The sequence below is a fragment of the Trichoplax adhaerens genome, genomic scaffold (assembly GCF_000150275.1).
Source record: "Trichoplax adhaerens TRIADscaffold_1 genomic scaffold, whole genome shotgun sequence".
NCBI classification, from domain to species: Eukaryota; Metazoa; Placozoa; class Uniplacotomia; order Trichoplacea; family Trichoplacidae; genus Trichoplax; species Trichoplax adhaerens.
Window position 1 is genome coordinate 4,019,247 of NW_002060943.1, and position 13,813 is coordinate 4,033,059.

Sequence of the window (13,813 nt, forward strand, 5' to 3'; positions counted from 1 at the left end):
CGATATTTACACAAACAGTCAGTAGTTCATATGAATTGCATAAAATAGAATACATCATCAATCAATCAATGCTAATACATTTGACACTTAAACTAATACAAGCAAGTATATTGAATAATAACTATGACAACTAAATCGCAATAATTCATATGGTAGCAATATTAACTCAAGGTATATTACTCTTTTAATAAACGATTTTAAAGCAATGTAAAATTCGTTTCAAAAATTTAATTATTAGAATAAATATTTCTGAACAACAAATTATTCAATCTATTGAGAAGCAGATAAGCTACTCAAATAATTTTTAAATTGTTCTTCAGATTCTTCTATCATTCGCATTTTCATATCTTCCTTCATGTGAGCACTAAGTAATTCTATTAGAGTCTTTTTCAGCTATAAAAAATCAGTAATCAAGTGGGGTTAGTCAGCACATAACAATAGTGATACACAATCAGTCTAATTTATTACTGTGACTACATAGGTATTTTTTAATCATAGTCGTCCTTACTATTTCTTGTGCTGCATCTTTAAGTAATCCGTACATAATGCTATTGCTTTTAGTCGGTTCACAGCTATCTTCAATTGCGTTATGTTGATATAATAATACGCTTAGCATAATATCTGCAGATATACGAAACGATAATCAAAGTACAAGATTAATCATTTTAGCAGACAGTAGAAGAAGATGCAGTTGAAATTATGATAGCTTCTTAACAGAAATGTCAAATTCATATTCTTCAAATTTAGAGATAACCACTACCACTTTTAACTAAACCCGGTTATAAGGTTATTGAATCTAATATATCAACTTCTCACCTTCAATAACCCTTTCAGACGCTAGCCTAAATACTATATCTTTACCACTACAGCTAAACATTTGATCCAATAAAACATCCAACATAACATGATCTGCTAACCTTTCTTGCGTTTGGTACAAAACCTATCATTGCACAAAAAAATAATTTTACTGCACCTTCTCGTGTGTTACACACTAGATTATTCCTTAGGCGTATAATTAAAATGGACTTTTATAGTACGTGATTTCTACATGCCATAGTACCTTACAATGCTTACATTAACCCTATATTGATGTGTTAATGATGTTTTAGCTATTTACATTAAGTAAAATAGTTTTACCGTATCTCTTTCTTTTCTCGTAAGCTTTAGCTCATCTGCAATAACATGGCTGCAATCCAGCATGATAACTTCGTTAATAACTTCATCAATTATTTTATCGGCAATCTCCTCTACGGTATCGCTAGTTATCTACTCAATAATAGGACATAACGAAAAAATTAAGCTACTTGTTATCTGTTTCTAGTTAAATCACATTTAAGCAGTAAAGCAGCCCTCATTCATGAAATCATCTCAGTCATTGCATATCAACAAAATGCATAGTTTTAAGTATAAAAAAGCTTACCTCTTCCTTTGTGATTTGCTCATGAATTATGCTATAAGTATCACTGGTGAAGCTGTGAGATAGATCATAAAACACGAAATTGTAGCATTGAATCAAATTAACAAAGTATTTTTCTGATCGTTTCGCACTAACATCGGGTTCTAATTGCTGATACACTAATTTTCTAAAAGTTCATGGATCAAGTTATTAGCTCCTGCGTTAACTGCAGCTCGTGATTGTTATACGCATACAATATACAGGCATACGCAATAAAATAGTTTCTGATATAAATAAAGAGAGCATTACTTAGAAAAGATACTGCTATAATGTAACTTGTAGGACCTAAAATAAAATTACATATGTCAAGACTTATTACTATCAATATGATTTTGATTATTATGTTCAATTAGCCATTTTCCTCAAATTGTACCTCAATGGTGTAGCGTAACACAGAATTATACTGTACAAGAGATCAATTTCCAATACGCCATTCTGTAATACTGAACAATACTATATATGCATACTGTATATTCACGCAGGTAGGAGGTCATATTTACTAATATTTTCGCGCTGTAAATAATAGTTCACTACAATATCACAACAACTCTTACATTCGTTGTGGAGTAGAGACATCCGTAACGTCGACATCGCTTGTATTTTTATTCGTATTGAATGTACTCCGTAAAGGTAAGGAATCTAGCGAAGGTATTTGTCTGTTATTAGTAGATATCGTAGGCGGATCAATAGTATGACCATCACTGATTTTTAGTTTGCCTCTTGCTAGCAATAATTGAGGAGTTTCTTGATGTATCCAATCCTCCTGCATCATTGTAGTGAATCAATGAACTACTCTAAAACTCGCGTTTCACTTTTTACTGGTACAGCATCACTAGGGACGTTTCTGGTTTCCCAGGAAACTTACAGTACAATGCGGTACAGTACACAGCAAGCTAAACTGTACAGTATGTACTGTAGGTGTTTGCATCTCCAATTGTCCATGGTGTTTGTGAACGTCAAGGACCGTCAATCAACAGCATCGATAACATCTGCTACAGTACGCAACAGGTCTGCGCGAGTACACGGTATAAAGTTACTGAACCTCTGACAGGTCTATCAAATGGTAATACTATCTGTTAAATGAGCACATTATCGTAAACCGTCAGCAAAGCGACGGGAGTTTGTACCAGTGTACTTTACATGTTCAGTGTTCTGCACATATCACAGCGAATATTTAAGTAAAATAGTATTAAATTATCCCAACGATTGCACTGAAATGTATTTTACTTCGATAAGATACGAGTGTACCCGTCCCGTAGAGCCTATTGTGCGACGTGCGTGCTTGATCAAGTAGTGGCGACTGCCGAATAAGCAGTACGTGTAATTAAAGCAGAAGTTCAAATGCTAGCATAGAGTATAGACTACATACTGACGTACTGAATATACTGTACATGAACTAGAGATATACGAGTATTTAGCAAGTTTTAATAGCACGTCAAAAGTACTGTACAGTGTATAGTATCAACTGAAACTGTCACGTTGAAGTCTACCCTGTTGAGATAGTAACAAGATGATTTTCTAACCACGTTTTGATTTAGAGGTTGATTTTGATATTTTTGTAATGTGCCAGGTCATATACATATATTAGATCCAAGACTATGTAGGATAACAATCAAACACGACATACAGATGATTCAGAATAAGGTTTTATTGCGAAAATACAGGATCAAGATCGATATTCCGAGATAGCTATGTAACAACTAATGTAGAGTATATGTACTGTATTATATAGCAAAAGCAATACTATTTACTATTTAACAGTCTTATACTGTACAGTACAACTGAAAACATATAATTGTATAAGCTAAATCAGGCCCAAACTAGATAAGAGCTCTATATTTGGTTGTAGCCTAATAACTCAGGAATACCAATTTGGTTCTTATTTCTCTAGATATTCTATACTTTTCCGGTATATCTTAGGAGATATCCTTCTACGAGTATATATATAAATACTATACAGGAATTTCAACGGAATACAACTTTGATTATTGAATTAACGAAGGGGAGACATCGAAAATAATCAGATTGTATGCAGTTAGGCTCCAGTACGTATACTCTGCAACTACAGTACATTGCTTCATAATATAATTATCATAGTCCTTATCTACTTGTACTGTAGTCAATGTTCCTACACATATCACAGTTTTTCATTTATTTAATGTTCTCAATTATCTGGCAGTTTTTCTTTATTTCTAGGAGGATCATTCTTATGTATCAGCTTGGTTTCCATTTTTCTTCTTGTTTCAGTAGATGTATTTCCATGTGTCCGTTTGTACTCAAAGTTTTCTATATTTTTTAATTTACCAGACCTTTCATGTTCGCCTTTTCTTCTTGCGAGGTTATTTGTTTCACCCACATACTTGACGTCATTTTTAGAATTAGTATGTCTATAAACGCCTTGACTTGATGGCGGTGGATTAGATCCGGAAGGATCACTCTTGTTATATCGACCAGCAGGTATCATCGCCGTAATATTCTTTTCTTCGAGCTAAATTAATCCGCTGTCGTCTGTAATAAGTCCTCGAACAAATGTAGAGAATAGAAGGACACTTGAAGTGCGAACTAATAAAATATGACAGCAACGTTCATGTATATATAATCTCTACTGTACTATCATGGAATATTCTAGAACTTACTAGTAGTTATTAAAATATACATAGAATGAGTATTCTCGAAGGTTCTGCATACAGTACATATGAGGTTCGAATACGTGCGCATCTAAGACTGATCCTTACGAAGTCATTCTACAGTACTAATCCTAGTACAAGTCTACATTGTACAGTATCTTAGCCAGTATTGTATAATTAATGTTAATGTTATTTTAACGTTATATCAAATTTCATAAGTACCTTCAAAAAGTACCAAGGACTACTAGATGCAATTTAGTAGTCCATGACAGTACTGTACACTGTACACTACAGTGTAGTGTTATCGTTCACAGAATGATGGATGATTCTGTGAGAAAAGTTCAAATAATTGACGTTTTACCGGATGGCGGTCTGGTATTTCAGATCCTGAACTCTCTCGCATGAATGTACGGTAACATACAGCATATGAATAAATCTATTTGGAAACAACAAACTCGAAGGAGAAAAAGCAAGAAAGTTCTATTTTTGAAGTCATGTCATATCGCCGCAAAAGTTGCTAACTGTAAATATTACGTCCATAGAATTTTTTTTCTTACTCTATGATTACGTCATACGCACAGTATACTGTCCATTTTATACGAGTACAGTACAGTACCAGCTGAATGTGTTGGTATCAATGCAGTCCATACGTTTGTACTGTTTTGTATTACTAATACGAAGGTATGTCCAAAAATGTGGCACCAATTTACGGAAAGTTTACGGAAAATGGAACGGAATTCCTACTTTCTGGAACATACTGCGCAGTGTACAGTACAATTGAAGTGTACATTAAAGGGTCTCTACTCTCTAGTGTACATTTGTACTAATTTATGGAATGGAACATAAAACATGCGCACGCGATACAAGTGTTCCACTGTAGTGTACTGTATTTTGGTAAGATCAGGGACTACTGTACAGTACTAAAAGGAAAGAAAGAGGGACTCAAAGCGGCCATCAATGTGCCATTAATATTACAGACATGCGGATACACTTGAAATAACCCCAAAAAGTGATCGGCCTCCACATAATTACTAGTATACGAGTAGTCAGCGATTGCTTTACGTCAGTGCTCCATACAATCCCAATGTTGGCTGTTTAACAGCCTTTTCTTTCTACTGTACTTTGTATTGTACTGTACAGCACAGCATAACAAGTACAGTACAGTACAGTACAGTACTGTAGACCTGACTGTAGCTATCTTCACCAGAATCACGACAACAGTACAGTACAGCGTACTGTACACTGTACAGTGCCGTACTGTACACTGTACGGTAGTCCTGGGAAGTTCTGGATTTGCAGAATGTGATGATCACATGATCATCGGATGCGCTTGCGTTGATACTAGTGTCGAGCATTCCATATGTCACCAATCTCTTCCAAAGCTCCGTCAAGTTGGAGCAGTTGTGCTGGTTGAAATCGCTGCTTGTTGCTCGATTCGACATTTACCTTGATTCAAATTGATATAATTCACCTGTAAGTATTCAGTGGACAACGATTGCCATCATAAATGGGTATGATATAAGTTCTTTTCTATTTTAGATCCATGGCTAGTCAAGAGTATTGGTTGATTTCTGCACCAGGTGACAAAACCTGCCAGCAAACATGGGACAAGCTACAAGCTGCAACTTCAAAGATAGAAAAGCCACTATCGATCAACTCCAAGTACCAGCTGCCAGATTTGAAGGTAACATTTTGCATAGAATAATACTTCCTAGCCAATAAATCTCCTATTGATCATGGTATTATGATCGATAACAATGATTAACATTGGAAGAATATCGATCATCGCTTGATCATTAGGCCAACTCTGTTTTTTCTCATTTGTTAGCCCCGATCATAGTCAATTCATCAAGTATTCAATAGACATCGTAGAATTGTCTGAATCACACTGTCATAAATCATCATTATGTAATCTATCCTATCGATTCTAATAAATGATATTACGATACATTACTTTAATACGTTATCCTAGCCAGAAGATGTTTGATCACGTTACATTGTACAACTGCAGTCGATCATGACAGTACGCACAACATGGAGGGTACTTTCCATTTCTATCCATTACTATTACACTACTACGTTACACCCAACTGCCACCGGCCCACCGCATTGTCAAAGTTAAAATTAAAATTGCTAATCTTGTCTAATTTTTAGTTCTTTGCTAATAATACCATGCGATAAATATCGTTATGGCCACTATCACTTCATTGAATCCGAAAAATTTCCAATAGATAGCGCACTATTCACCCAGCATGTTGGTAATGGTGACGTTTTTACTTCCCTACCGTCTTCAACTGCTGCACCATATGACATTTCTTAATTAGTTGCTCTAGTAAAAGATACATCAATGAATCAGTCAGTAATGATTTCAATCGATCTATTTGAAGAATAGGTTGTTTCAACAACTTGATCAGTCTTACATCTTGAAAGGATAAGTAGCTAATAAGAGTATCATCGTAATGAATGCTAAATGGTACAGTTCTTTTTTCCTTTTTCAAAAAATATGGCGTGATAACACTTAATTTTTAGTAATGATAACAAACTGATTGACCATTCATATCAATCGTTTTGTAACAAGTTATTATACGATACATTAACTCGTCCAATATTCCAAAAGACTTGTTGTACACTGCAATACTACTGTAAGCAGAGCCCTCTATATAGCAGTATCCACGGAATAACTTCTCGAGAAGTTAACGTTAAGAAACAACATAGTGCATATAAAAATAATAATTACCGTGCATATTTTGTTTTATTGAACAGATTGTCGTATTCACGTACGCGTATACTTACTGTACATTTGCAAATTCTACTGCATGTATATGCGTACTACCATGTATGCGGCATATTGTATGCCTATGATGTATGAATTAAAAAAGTAAAGCCCAATTAGAACAACAATATTTATATCTTCATTGACTTTGAACAGGTCGGTACTCTAGATACTTTGGTTGGATTATCCGATGACCTAGTCAAAGTGGATGGATATGTCGAAGGTGTAACGAGAAAACTTACTCAATATATGGCTGACATCTTGGAAGAACAAAAGGTTAAGAGATTAATTGATCTATTCTAGACAATTGATAAAACTGCAACGGTTCACTTTATACTGGATTTAAGGCTATAGTATTTTCTCATCATATTACATAGAACTGTGGCTGGACTATTCTAATCTAAAATATTGCAATATATATACTACTAAGAATTCGTGATTATACGTACTGTACTACTTACAGATTAATCCTAATTTAACTATAGTATAACTCCTGTAATAAACTGTAGAGAGTGTTTGCAATTATAGAAAGTTGTATCATATGATTACAAAATCTGAAGGACTAATCTAAAATAAGCTTTTTAATACTATTCATCATCAGGATAAACTTCCAGAAAATATGAAAGTTTCTGGACGTAAGTATTCTAACTGTATTTCGCTAAAATTGGAAATAATCTATGAAATTTTTAAATAATGTTACTGAAAATGGCCAAAAAACCTAATTGTGCTTAGATGATTTACAAACGTACATGTCCAAATGGCAATGGGATCATGCTAAGTATCCCGTTAAGCAACATTTAAGGAGTATCGTTGAAATCATCAACAAGGCAAGACATCCTCATTGAATTCTTATAAATTACCGGGCAATTTAAGATTATATTTATGTATTAACTTGGCGCTTATTTGCTAGGATTAGATCCCTAATTATAATTGATTCGTACCTAATTAGATACTAACTGTAATTATTCTTTGGATTTTCTAGCAAGTTACAAACATTGATGCAGATCTTAAAGTTAAATCCCAGGCGTATAATGCCATTAAGAATACCCTGCAGTCATTAGAGCGCAAACAAGCGTAAGTTGATATTATACGATACCTTAATGAATAAGTAACATTTAGAAGAAGCAACTAAGCACTGTTACTGTGCAAGCCGTGGTATTAATTGATCACCATTATAATTTTAACATCGATTGCTACAATTTTTAGGGGTAGTTTATTATCCCGTGATCTAAGTGACTTGGTGAAAAAGGAGGATTTTGTCTTGAATTCGGAATATTTATCAACCCTGTTGGTTATTGTCTCTAAGTATGCTATGCCAGATAAATTTTGAGAAGTTTTCAGTGCGACGCTATTAGACAGAGAAATACTTATTTTTAGGTCTTCCGTCAATGATTGGACTAATAATTACGAAAAGTTATGCGATATGATCGTTCCACGATCTTCAAAGTATGCTGATGATTGAAATTTATTAAATCGTATTAATTTTATAACTTATTATGACTATACAATCCTCTGATATAGTTAATTTTTATCGTCTTTTGCATAGAAAAATCTACGAAGACAACGAGCATGCCCTTTTTAGCGTCACTCTCTTTAATAAAGTTATCGATGAATTTAAGCATCACGCTCGTGATAACAGGTTATTCATGTTATGTTTTCTTCTACATATTATCGCTACATTATCATTATTGCCTGGAACTAAATACCAGTTCCAATTTAGGTTTATAGTACGTGATTTTAAATATAATGAAGCAGAAGTTCAAGCCGGCAAGAGCGAAATTACCCGATTAGAAGCCGATAAGAAAAAACAATTCGTACGCTTTTCGTATAGCAGATCTTTTCTTGGTTTTGCACTTTTTTCTAATTGTTAACTGTATTTTAAGGGACCCTTAATGCGTTGGCTGAAAACCAACTTTGGTGAATGTGTTATTGCCTTTGTTCACATCAAAGTTTGTAGCTTTACAATTTATTGACGAATTTGCAAATCTATTGCAGGAAGGGGCGATCAGTTTTAATTAAATGATGTATTTTTTTTTCATTATTATAGGTATTACGGCTATTTGTTGAATCTGTTTTAAGGTTAGACGGGTTGCGGTATTCCTCTTAATGCAACAATTACGTTTTTAACTTTCCTGATCAATTTTTATTAGATATGGACTTCCAGTAAACTTTCAAGCCGCTTTACTTCTGGTAATCGTACATTTGAATGCGTACTAAATGTATTTATGATGGTACTCATTAAATAATATCTTTTTATAACAAATAGCCCACTAAGAAAAGTAGTAAGAGGTTAAGGGAGGCCTTGATGAATTTGTATCGTCATTTAGATAGCACCGCGAATACTAATCTTGATGTAAGTTACAGAGTTGTGCATCAGTTCATAAATTGATAAAGATATAACATCTTGATATGTTTACAATTATGCCTTTATAGATTGGATTTGAGATCCCAGGAGTCACCACTCAGCAAGGAGATTATTATCCTTATGTATACTTTCCCGTTAATGTTGATTTCAGTGTTGCTAACTGAGACGTTACTTAATATAAACCAAAATTAAAATTGGCGCCAAGCTTTCAAACAATGATGCCAAAATAGGTCAACTGAATGAAGTATTGTAGCAAGTTTATTCGGAGAAATTTATTCTCACAGCCTTTCGATCGTTTTGGAAGGCAGCTGTTTTGCATATTTTATCTAATTATGATTATAGCTATACATTGATATGCCTCCTTTCATTCAGTGTAGCTGATTGATCTACAGGTATAATTTATATTCTATAGTACAACAATTAGTTAAGGTAGAATAACTTAATATTGAGCATATGTTAGTTGTAAGCAATAATAACGTTATCGATGGAATATGAACTTCATTTGTCATATACTCTAGCTATCGTCATTCATGTTATTACCTCGCTGTAAGAATGATAACCGCTGGTTGTTTAAATGTAGTATACGAGTATTTTATTGGCAGCAAATATTGATGGATTGAAATTAAATATAAAATTTTTATTAACGCTATTATTAATACATCTCTATAATATTATTGACATAATAAATGAAAATTTGTTTCTGAACGGAAATAAGTTCCAATGTGCATTTAATGATTACAGCAACTGTTTATTACATCTATATAAGTGCATTAATGTCACGGTAATGACATATTCTGATTGAAACAAACAACATCGAAGTGTACACTAAATTTTTGGCACTGATATATTAGTAATTGTTTTCCATAATTAATCCTGAAATGTCAAGTAAAAACTATTCTACAATACCAAAAATGAAATTAGCGCCCTTTGAGATGATACTACAGTATATTATAAATTATATAGTATAATTATGGTTAAATATTTTAGCCCATCATAGTTAGTATAAAGTATTCTTGTTGCTAACCAATAATACTTTTTTATTTCAAAATTGAATTTGAGTTTCATACTACTGTAGAAAAATATAAAGAAATTCTTCACTCCTAGTGTAATATTGTGCAATGAGAAGTAGTAATGCTATAAGCAGTATTAACATCCATTTGATTGATACTGTAAAACTATCATCTTATCATGTAAATTTGCTAGATAGTTGATTTACTATTGTACTATACATAGTGCTACACCTACTATAAAAGATCCTAAAATCATAACAGCCACAATCAATCGATATCTATATACCAGAAGCTGTGTGCATAAGAGTATGAGTAATTTACAAGATAGTTGCCGTAAATGTTGCTATTTTTCAGTTCATGGCTAGGTTACTAGGCAGATGGCTCATGATCTCTCAAATTTATGGAGGCTTGATGTTAACCATTCTTACGTTATTTCCAACTAAAGTTACAATCCAAAATTGTTATAATACTATAACATTTCCGCTTATTACATTTCTAATAGTAAGTAACTTGAAGTACGTGGCAGTTTAATCTAATACGTACGAGTAACTACCAGCTCAATTTGTATATAACATGGCAAGATTGCTATCTAAAACCAGTACACTTGTTTGTTGGCTCTTATTAGATACAAGATAAATGGCAATTACGACAATAGTCAGTTGATGCCAATTATACTATATAATACAATTAATTATTTTACATCAGATTGCGAGGTGCTGAAATAAATAAGATACAGTTTTACTCTCAAAATGTAAGCCAAGTATTGCCAGTAATGTTTGTTGGCTACTTTGGCCTGTTAATCCCTAAAGAATAAGACGTACTGCGAATAGAATTTCGAGCTGGAATAAAAGATGAAACATACTTATTAAAATTATATGCGTATATAACACTTCGATCCTCTATTATTATACTCTTATTGTACAACATGAGGAACCATTTGCAAACATTATGCTCGAATCATAAATGTTTGCTGAAAGAATACCTGAAAGCAACAGACAACATTTAAAATCATTACTTTGAATTTACCTTCGAAATAAGATGTGTCAGTTTCATTATCAGGGCAGGGAATAAATGGAGGAGGATCGTTAAGAATATTATTCCAATCCAAGTCATGAAAAAAAGGGTATGCCTTGACCTCTAAAATAGCAGAAAATATCTACTTTAATGCCATTCTGCCGAATTCAAGGTTTACATTAATTACCTAGATAACTTTCAATCTATAGTTGCTATCACATGATGCAGCCTAGTAATAGATCTAGTTACCTTGAACACGCGGACGGTCATCAGGATTTAACTGAAGAAGGGAATCGATTAAAGACATAGCTTCCAAGCTTAGCGCTTCTTCTCCACCTGGCCAAGGGATGTCTGCTCCGTAGGACAAATAAAATGTCACGATTTTTCAAAGCATATTTTGATCTTGCGATAGGCTTATTTACATGCACTATTGTTTTATATCGGTAGCATATTTGTAATCTTACCGCGCTCTTTAATATTGTTGAATATTCTCTCAACACTTTCATCCGAAAATGGCGGAATACCAGTTAAAAATTCAAATAAACAGACACCAACTGCCCACCAATCAACAGAGGTATCTAATAATTTGTGATAAATCCTTGAATATCATTTTCTGAAACAGCTTATATAATTTCACAATAAGTAATAATTCTAATGAGAAGTATAAGTTACCTTCATTATGATCTTCCCCTGACAAAACTTCTGGTGCTAAATAGTCTGGGGTACCAAGCAATTGATGCCGCTTTACAGGAGACCCATTCCGAGCCCTAACGCAAAACTTTGTTGTCTTTAACGGTGTCTCTTTGAACATACTATTGGAAGATGAATTACTGATACTAGGGACTGCAGGTGGTGACAATGTTCCATCGCTATCGACAGATATAATACTAGAAAAATGATGTCCACATTTTAGATTTTTTACGGTAGAGCAAGTTGCAAGCTTTCGATTTCCTGAACGTAAATGATCATGCTGATGGCTGCGATCTTCATCATCTTCATCGTTATACGATGATTGAAATAGATATTTTCTAATCGATTCAGTTGTATCAACTATTTCTCCTTGCATAGGCGAGTTCCGAGTAGAACCATCGCTAATAAATGGCGAACAAAACGACGGCGATTTGATAGGATCAGTAGATGAATCATGCGTTCTATTAACATTTCGGTAGTGATCGTGACGTTCGTAATATTCCAAAGAAGATTGGTCACGGGATGCAGAACCCTAGAATGAATTAAATAAATTGGATTCTTAGTAAGTGCAATATCACTAAATGGACTTTATTCGTGAACCCAGTAAATACTGTACAATTTTTTTCGTTATAGCAAGTTAAATGTTTAAATAGTTCAACCTAGTAAGAATTGGAGGTTTACTCTGTGGGAATATTGTAATTTAACATTCATAAATAAGGATATAATCCAAGGTGTTAATAATTATAAAATAATATAATGAAATTAGTTCGTGGGGTGAGTTTTAAATATATGAAAAGTAGAGAAGGTCAGACAGACCGTATTCACTATTGCTACGAATGTGGCCTGGTGACCGAAGTAATAGACCTTAACATTTAACAATATTTATGATTTCTTTTATCGTAGTGATATTTTTTAATAATTCAACTATAGTGGTTACATTGCAACGTGAAATACCGCTTACAGTCTACTTTCATAATAATTGATGATCATGACGCAGCTCAACACGGCAAAATAATAGGTAAAAGTAATGAAGTAATGTATATCACATGTAATTAATTAAAAGAGGCATCTTTCCAATCTAAGGAAACAGATAGGGTAATGACATCGATAAAGAATCTATTTTTAATGTTGTTCAATACACTGTGAGTAATTGTTTGTAGGTGAAGTATTTACAGTTATAATAGTTGTCATCAGATATCCAACGTACAGAGTATGACATTGAACTGTTAGTTAAATCATAAAAGAAAAGCAACTAGATGAAGTTAGGACACTTACAAAGGCTAGAACACTAGTTAATGATGCAACTTGTCCGGGTGTTCTATAATACGCTGCATAGCGCGAAGGAGTCACACTTGATGGTAAACAAGGGGAACTCATCATATCCTGATAGCTAACGTCTAGGCGAAGAATAAAATAAATTAATCAAGAATATCATGTACAAGTTAGCATATTTCTTTATGAAAGATCGATACAAGACATTGACACCTTACCACGATTTAATGTTAGCCTAGATAAGCCAAAATCGGTCAATTTTAAATAGCCTTCAGCTGAAATTAACATGTTGTCCGGCTTTAAATCACGGTGAACTATATTATGTGAATGGAGATACTCTAAGGCAGCAACAATTTGGCTAGTATAGAATCGAGCTGTTGATTCATCGAAATAGCCTAAATTCATGAGTAACGATTTAACATCACCACCTATCATGTATTCCATAATAAGATAGACACGATCATTTGATTGTAGTGAATAAAATAAATGGACAATAAATGGACTACAGGATAGCGCCATCGCGTCACGTTCAGCGATAACTTGAGTAGCCATATTTTTGCGAATTAATTCTTCTTTTGCCATTACTTTTAAAGCGAATAATTTGTC

General features: G+C 33.6%; 3 protein-coding genes across 3 annotated transcripts; 1 reads left to right on the forward strand and 2 right to left on the reverse strand.

Annotated features, from left to right (window-relative positions):
• Nucleotides 1-270: 270 nt before the first annotated feature.
• On the reverse strand, nt 271-2,228 carry TRIADDRAFT_51692 (uncharacterized protein; the record flags this gene model as incomplete). Its single annotated transcript, XM_002108574.1, has 6 exons — nt 271-393; nt 509-621; nt 817-940; nt 1,138-1,266; nt 1,421-1,583; nt 2,011-2,228. 6 exons carry the CDS (start codon nt 2,226-2,228, stop codon nt 271-273), a joined length of 870 nt encoding a protein of 289 aa, XP_002108610.1.
• A 3,398-nt stretch (nt 2,229-5,626) lies between these two features.
• TRIADDRAFT_19844 (uncharacterized protein) lies at nt 5,627-9,385 on the forward strand (the record flags this gene model as incomplete). Its single annotated transcript, XM_002107772.1, has 14 exons — nt 5,627-5,767; nt 7,013-7,132; nt 7,458-7,491; nt 7,589-7,665; nt 7,839-7,930; nt 8,063-8,161; nt 8,234-8,302; nt 8,403-8,495; nt 8,577-8,670; nt 8,740-8,805; nt 8,904-8,935; nt 9,007-9,046; nt 9,123-9,209; nt 9,290-9,385. 14 exons carry the CDS (start codon nt 5,627-5,629, stop codon nt 9,383-9,385), a joined length of 1,140 nt encoding a protein of 379 aa, XP_002107808.1.
• A 3,825-nt stretch (nt 9,386-13,210) lies between these two features.
• TRIADDRAFT_7368 (uncharacterized protein) lies at nt 13,211-13,813 on the reverse strand (the record flags this gene model as incomplete). The annotated part of the gene is made up of 2 exons (XM_002108575.1): nt 13,211-13,332; nt 13,426-13,813. Coding segments are annotated over 2 exons (510 nt in total), but the record flags the coding sequence as incomplete, so codon positions are not given.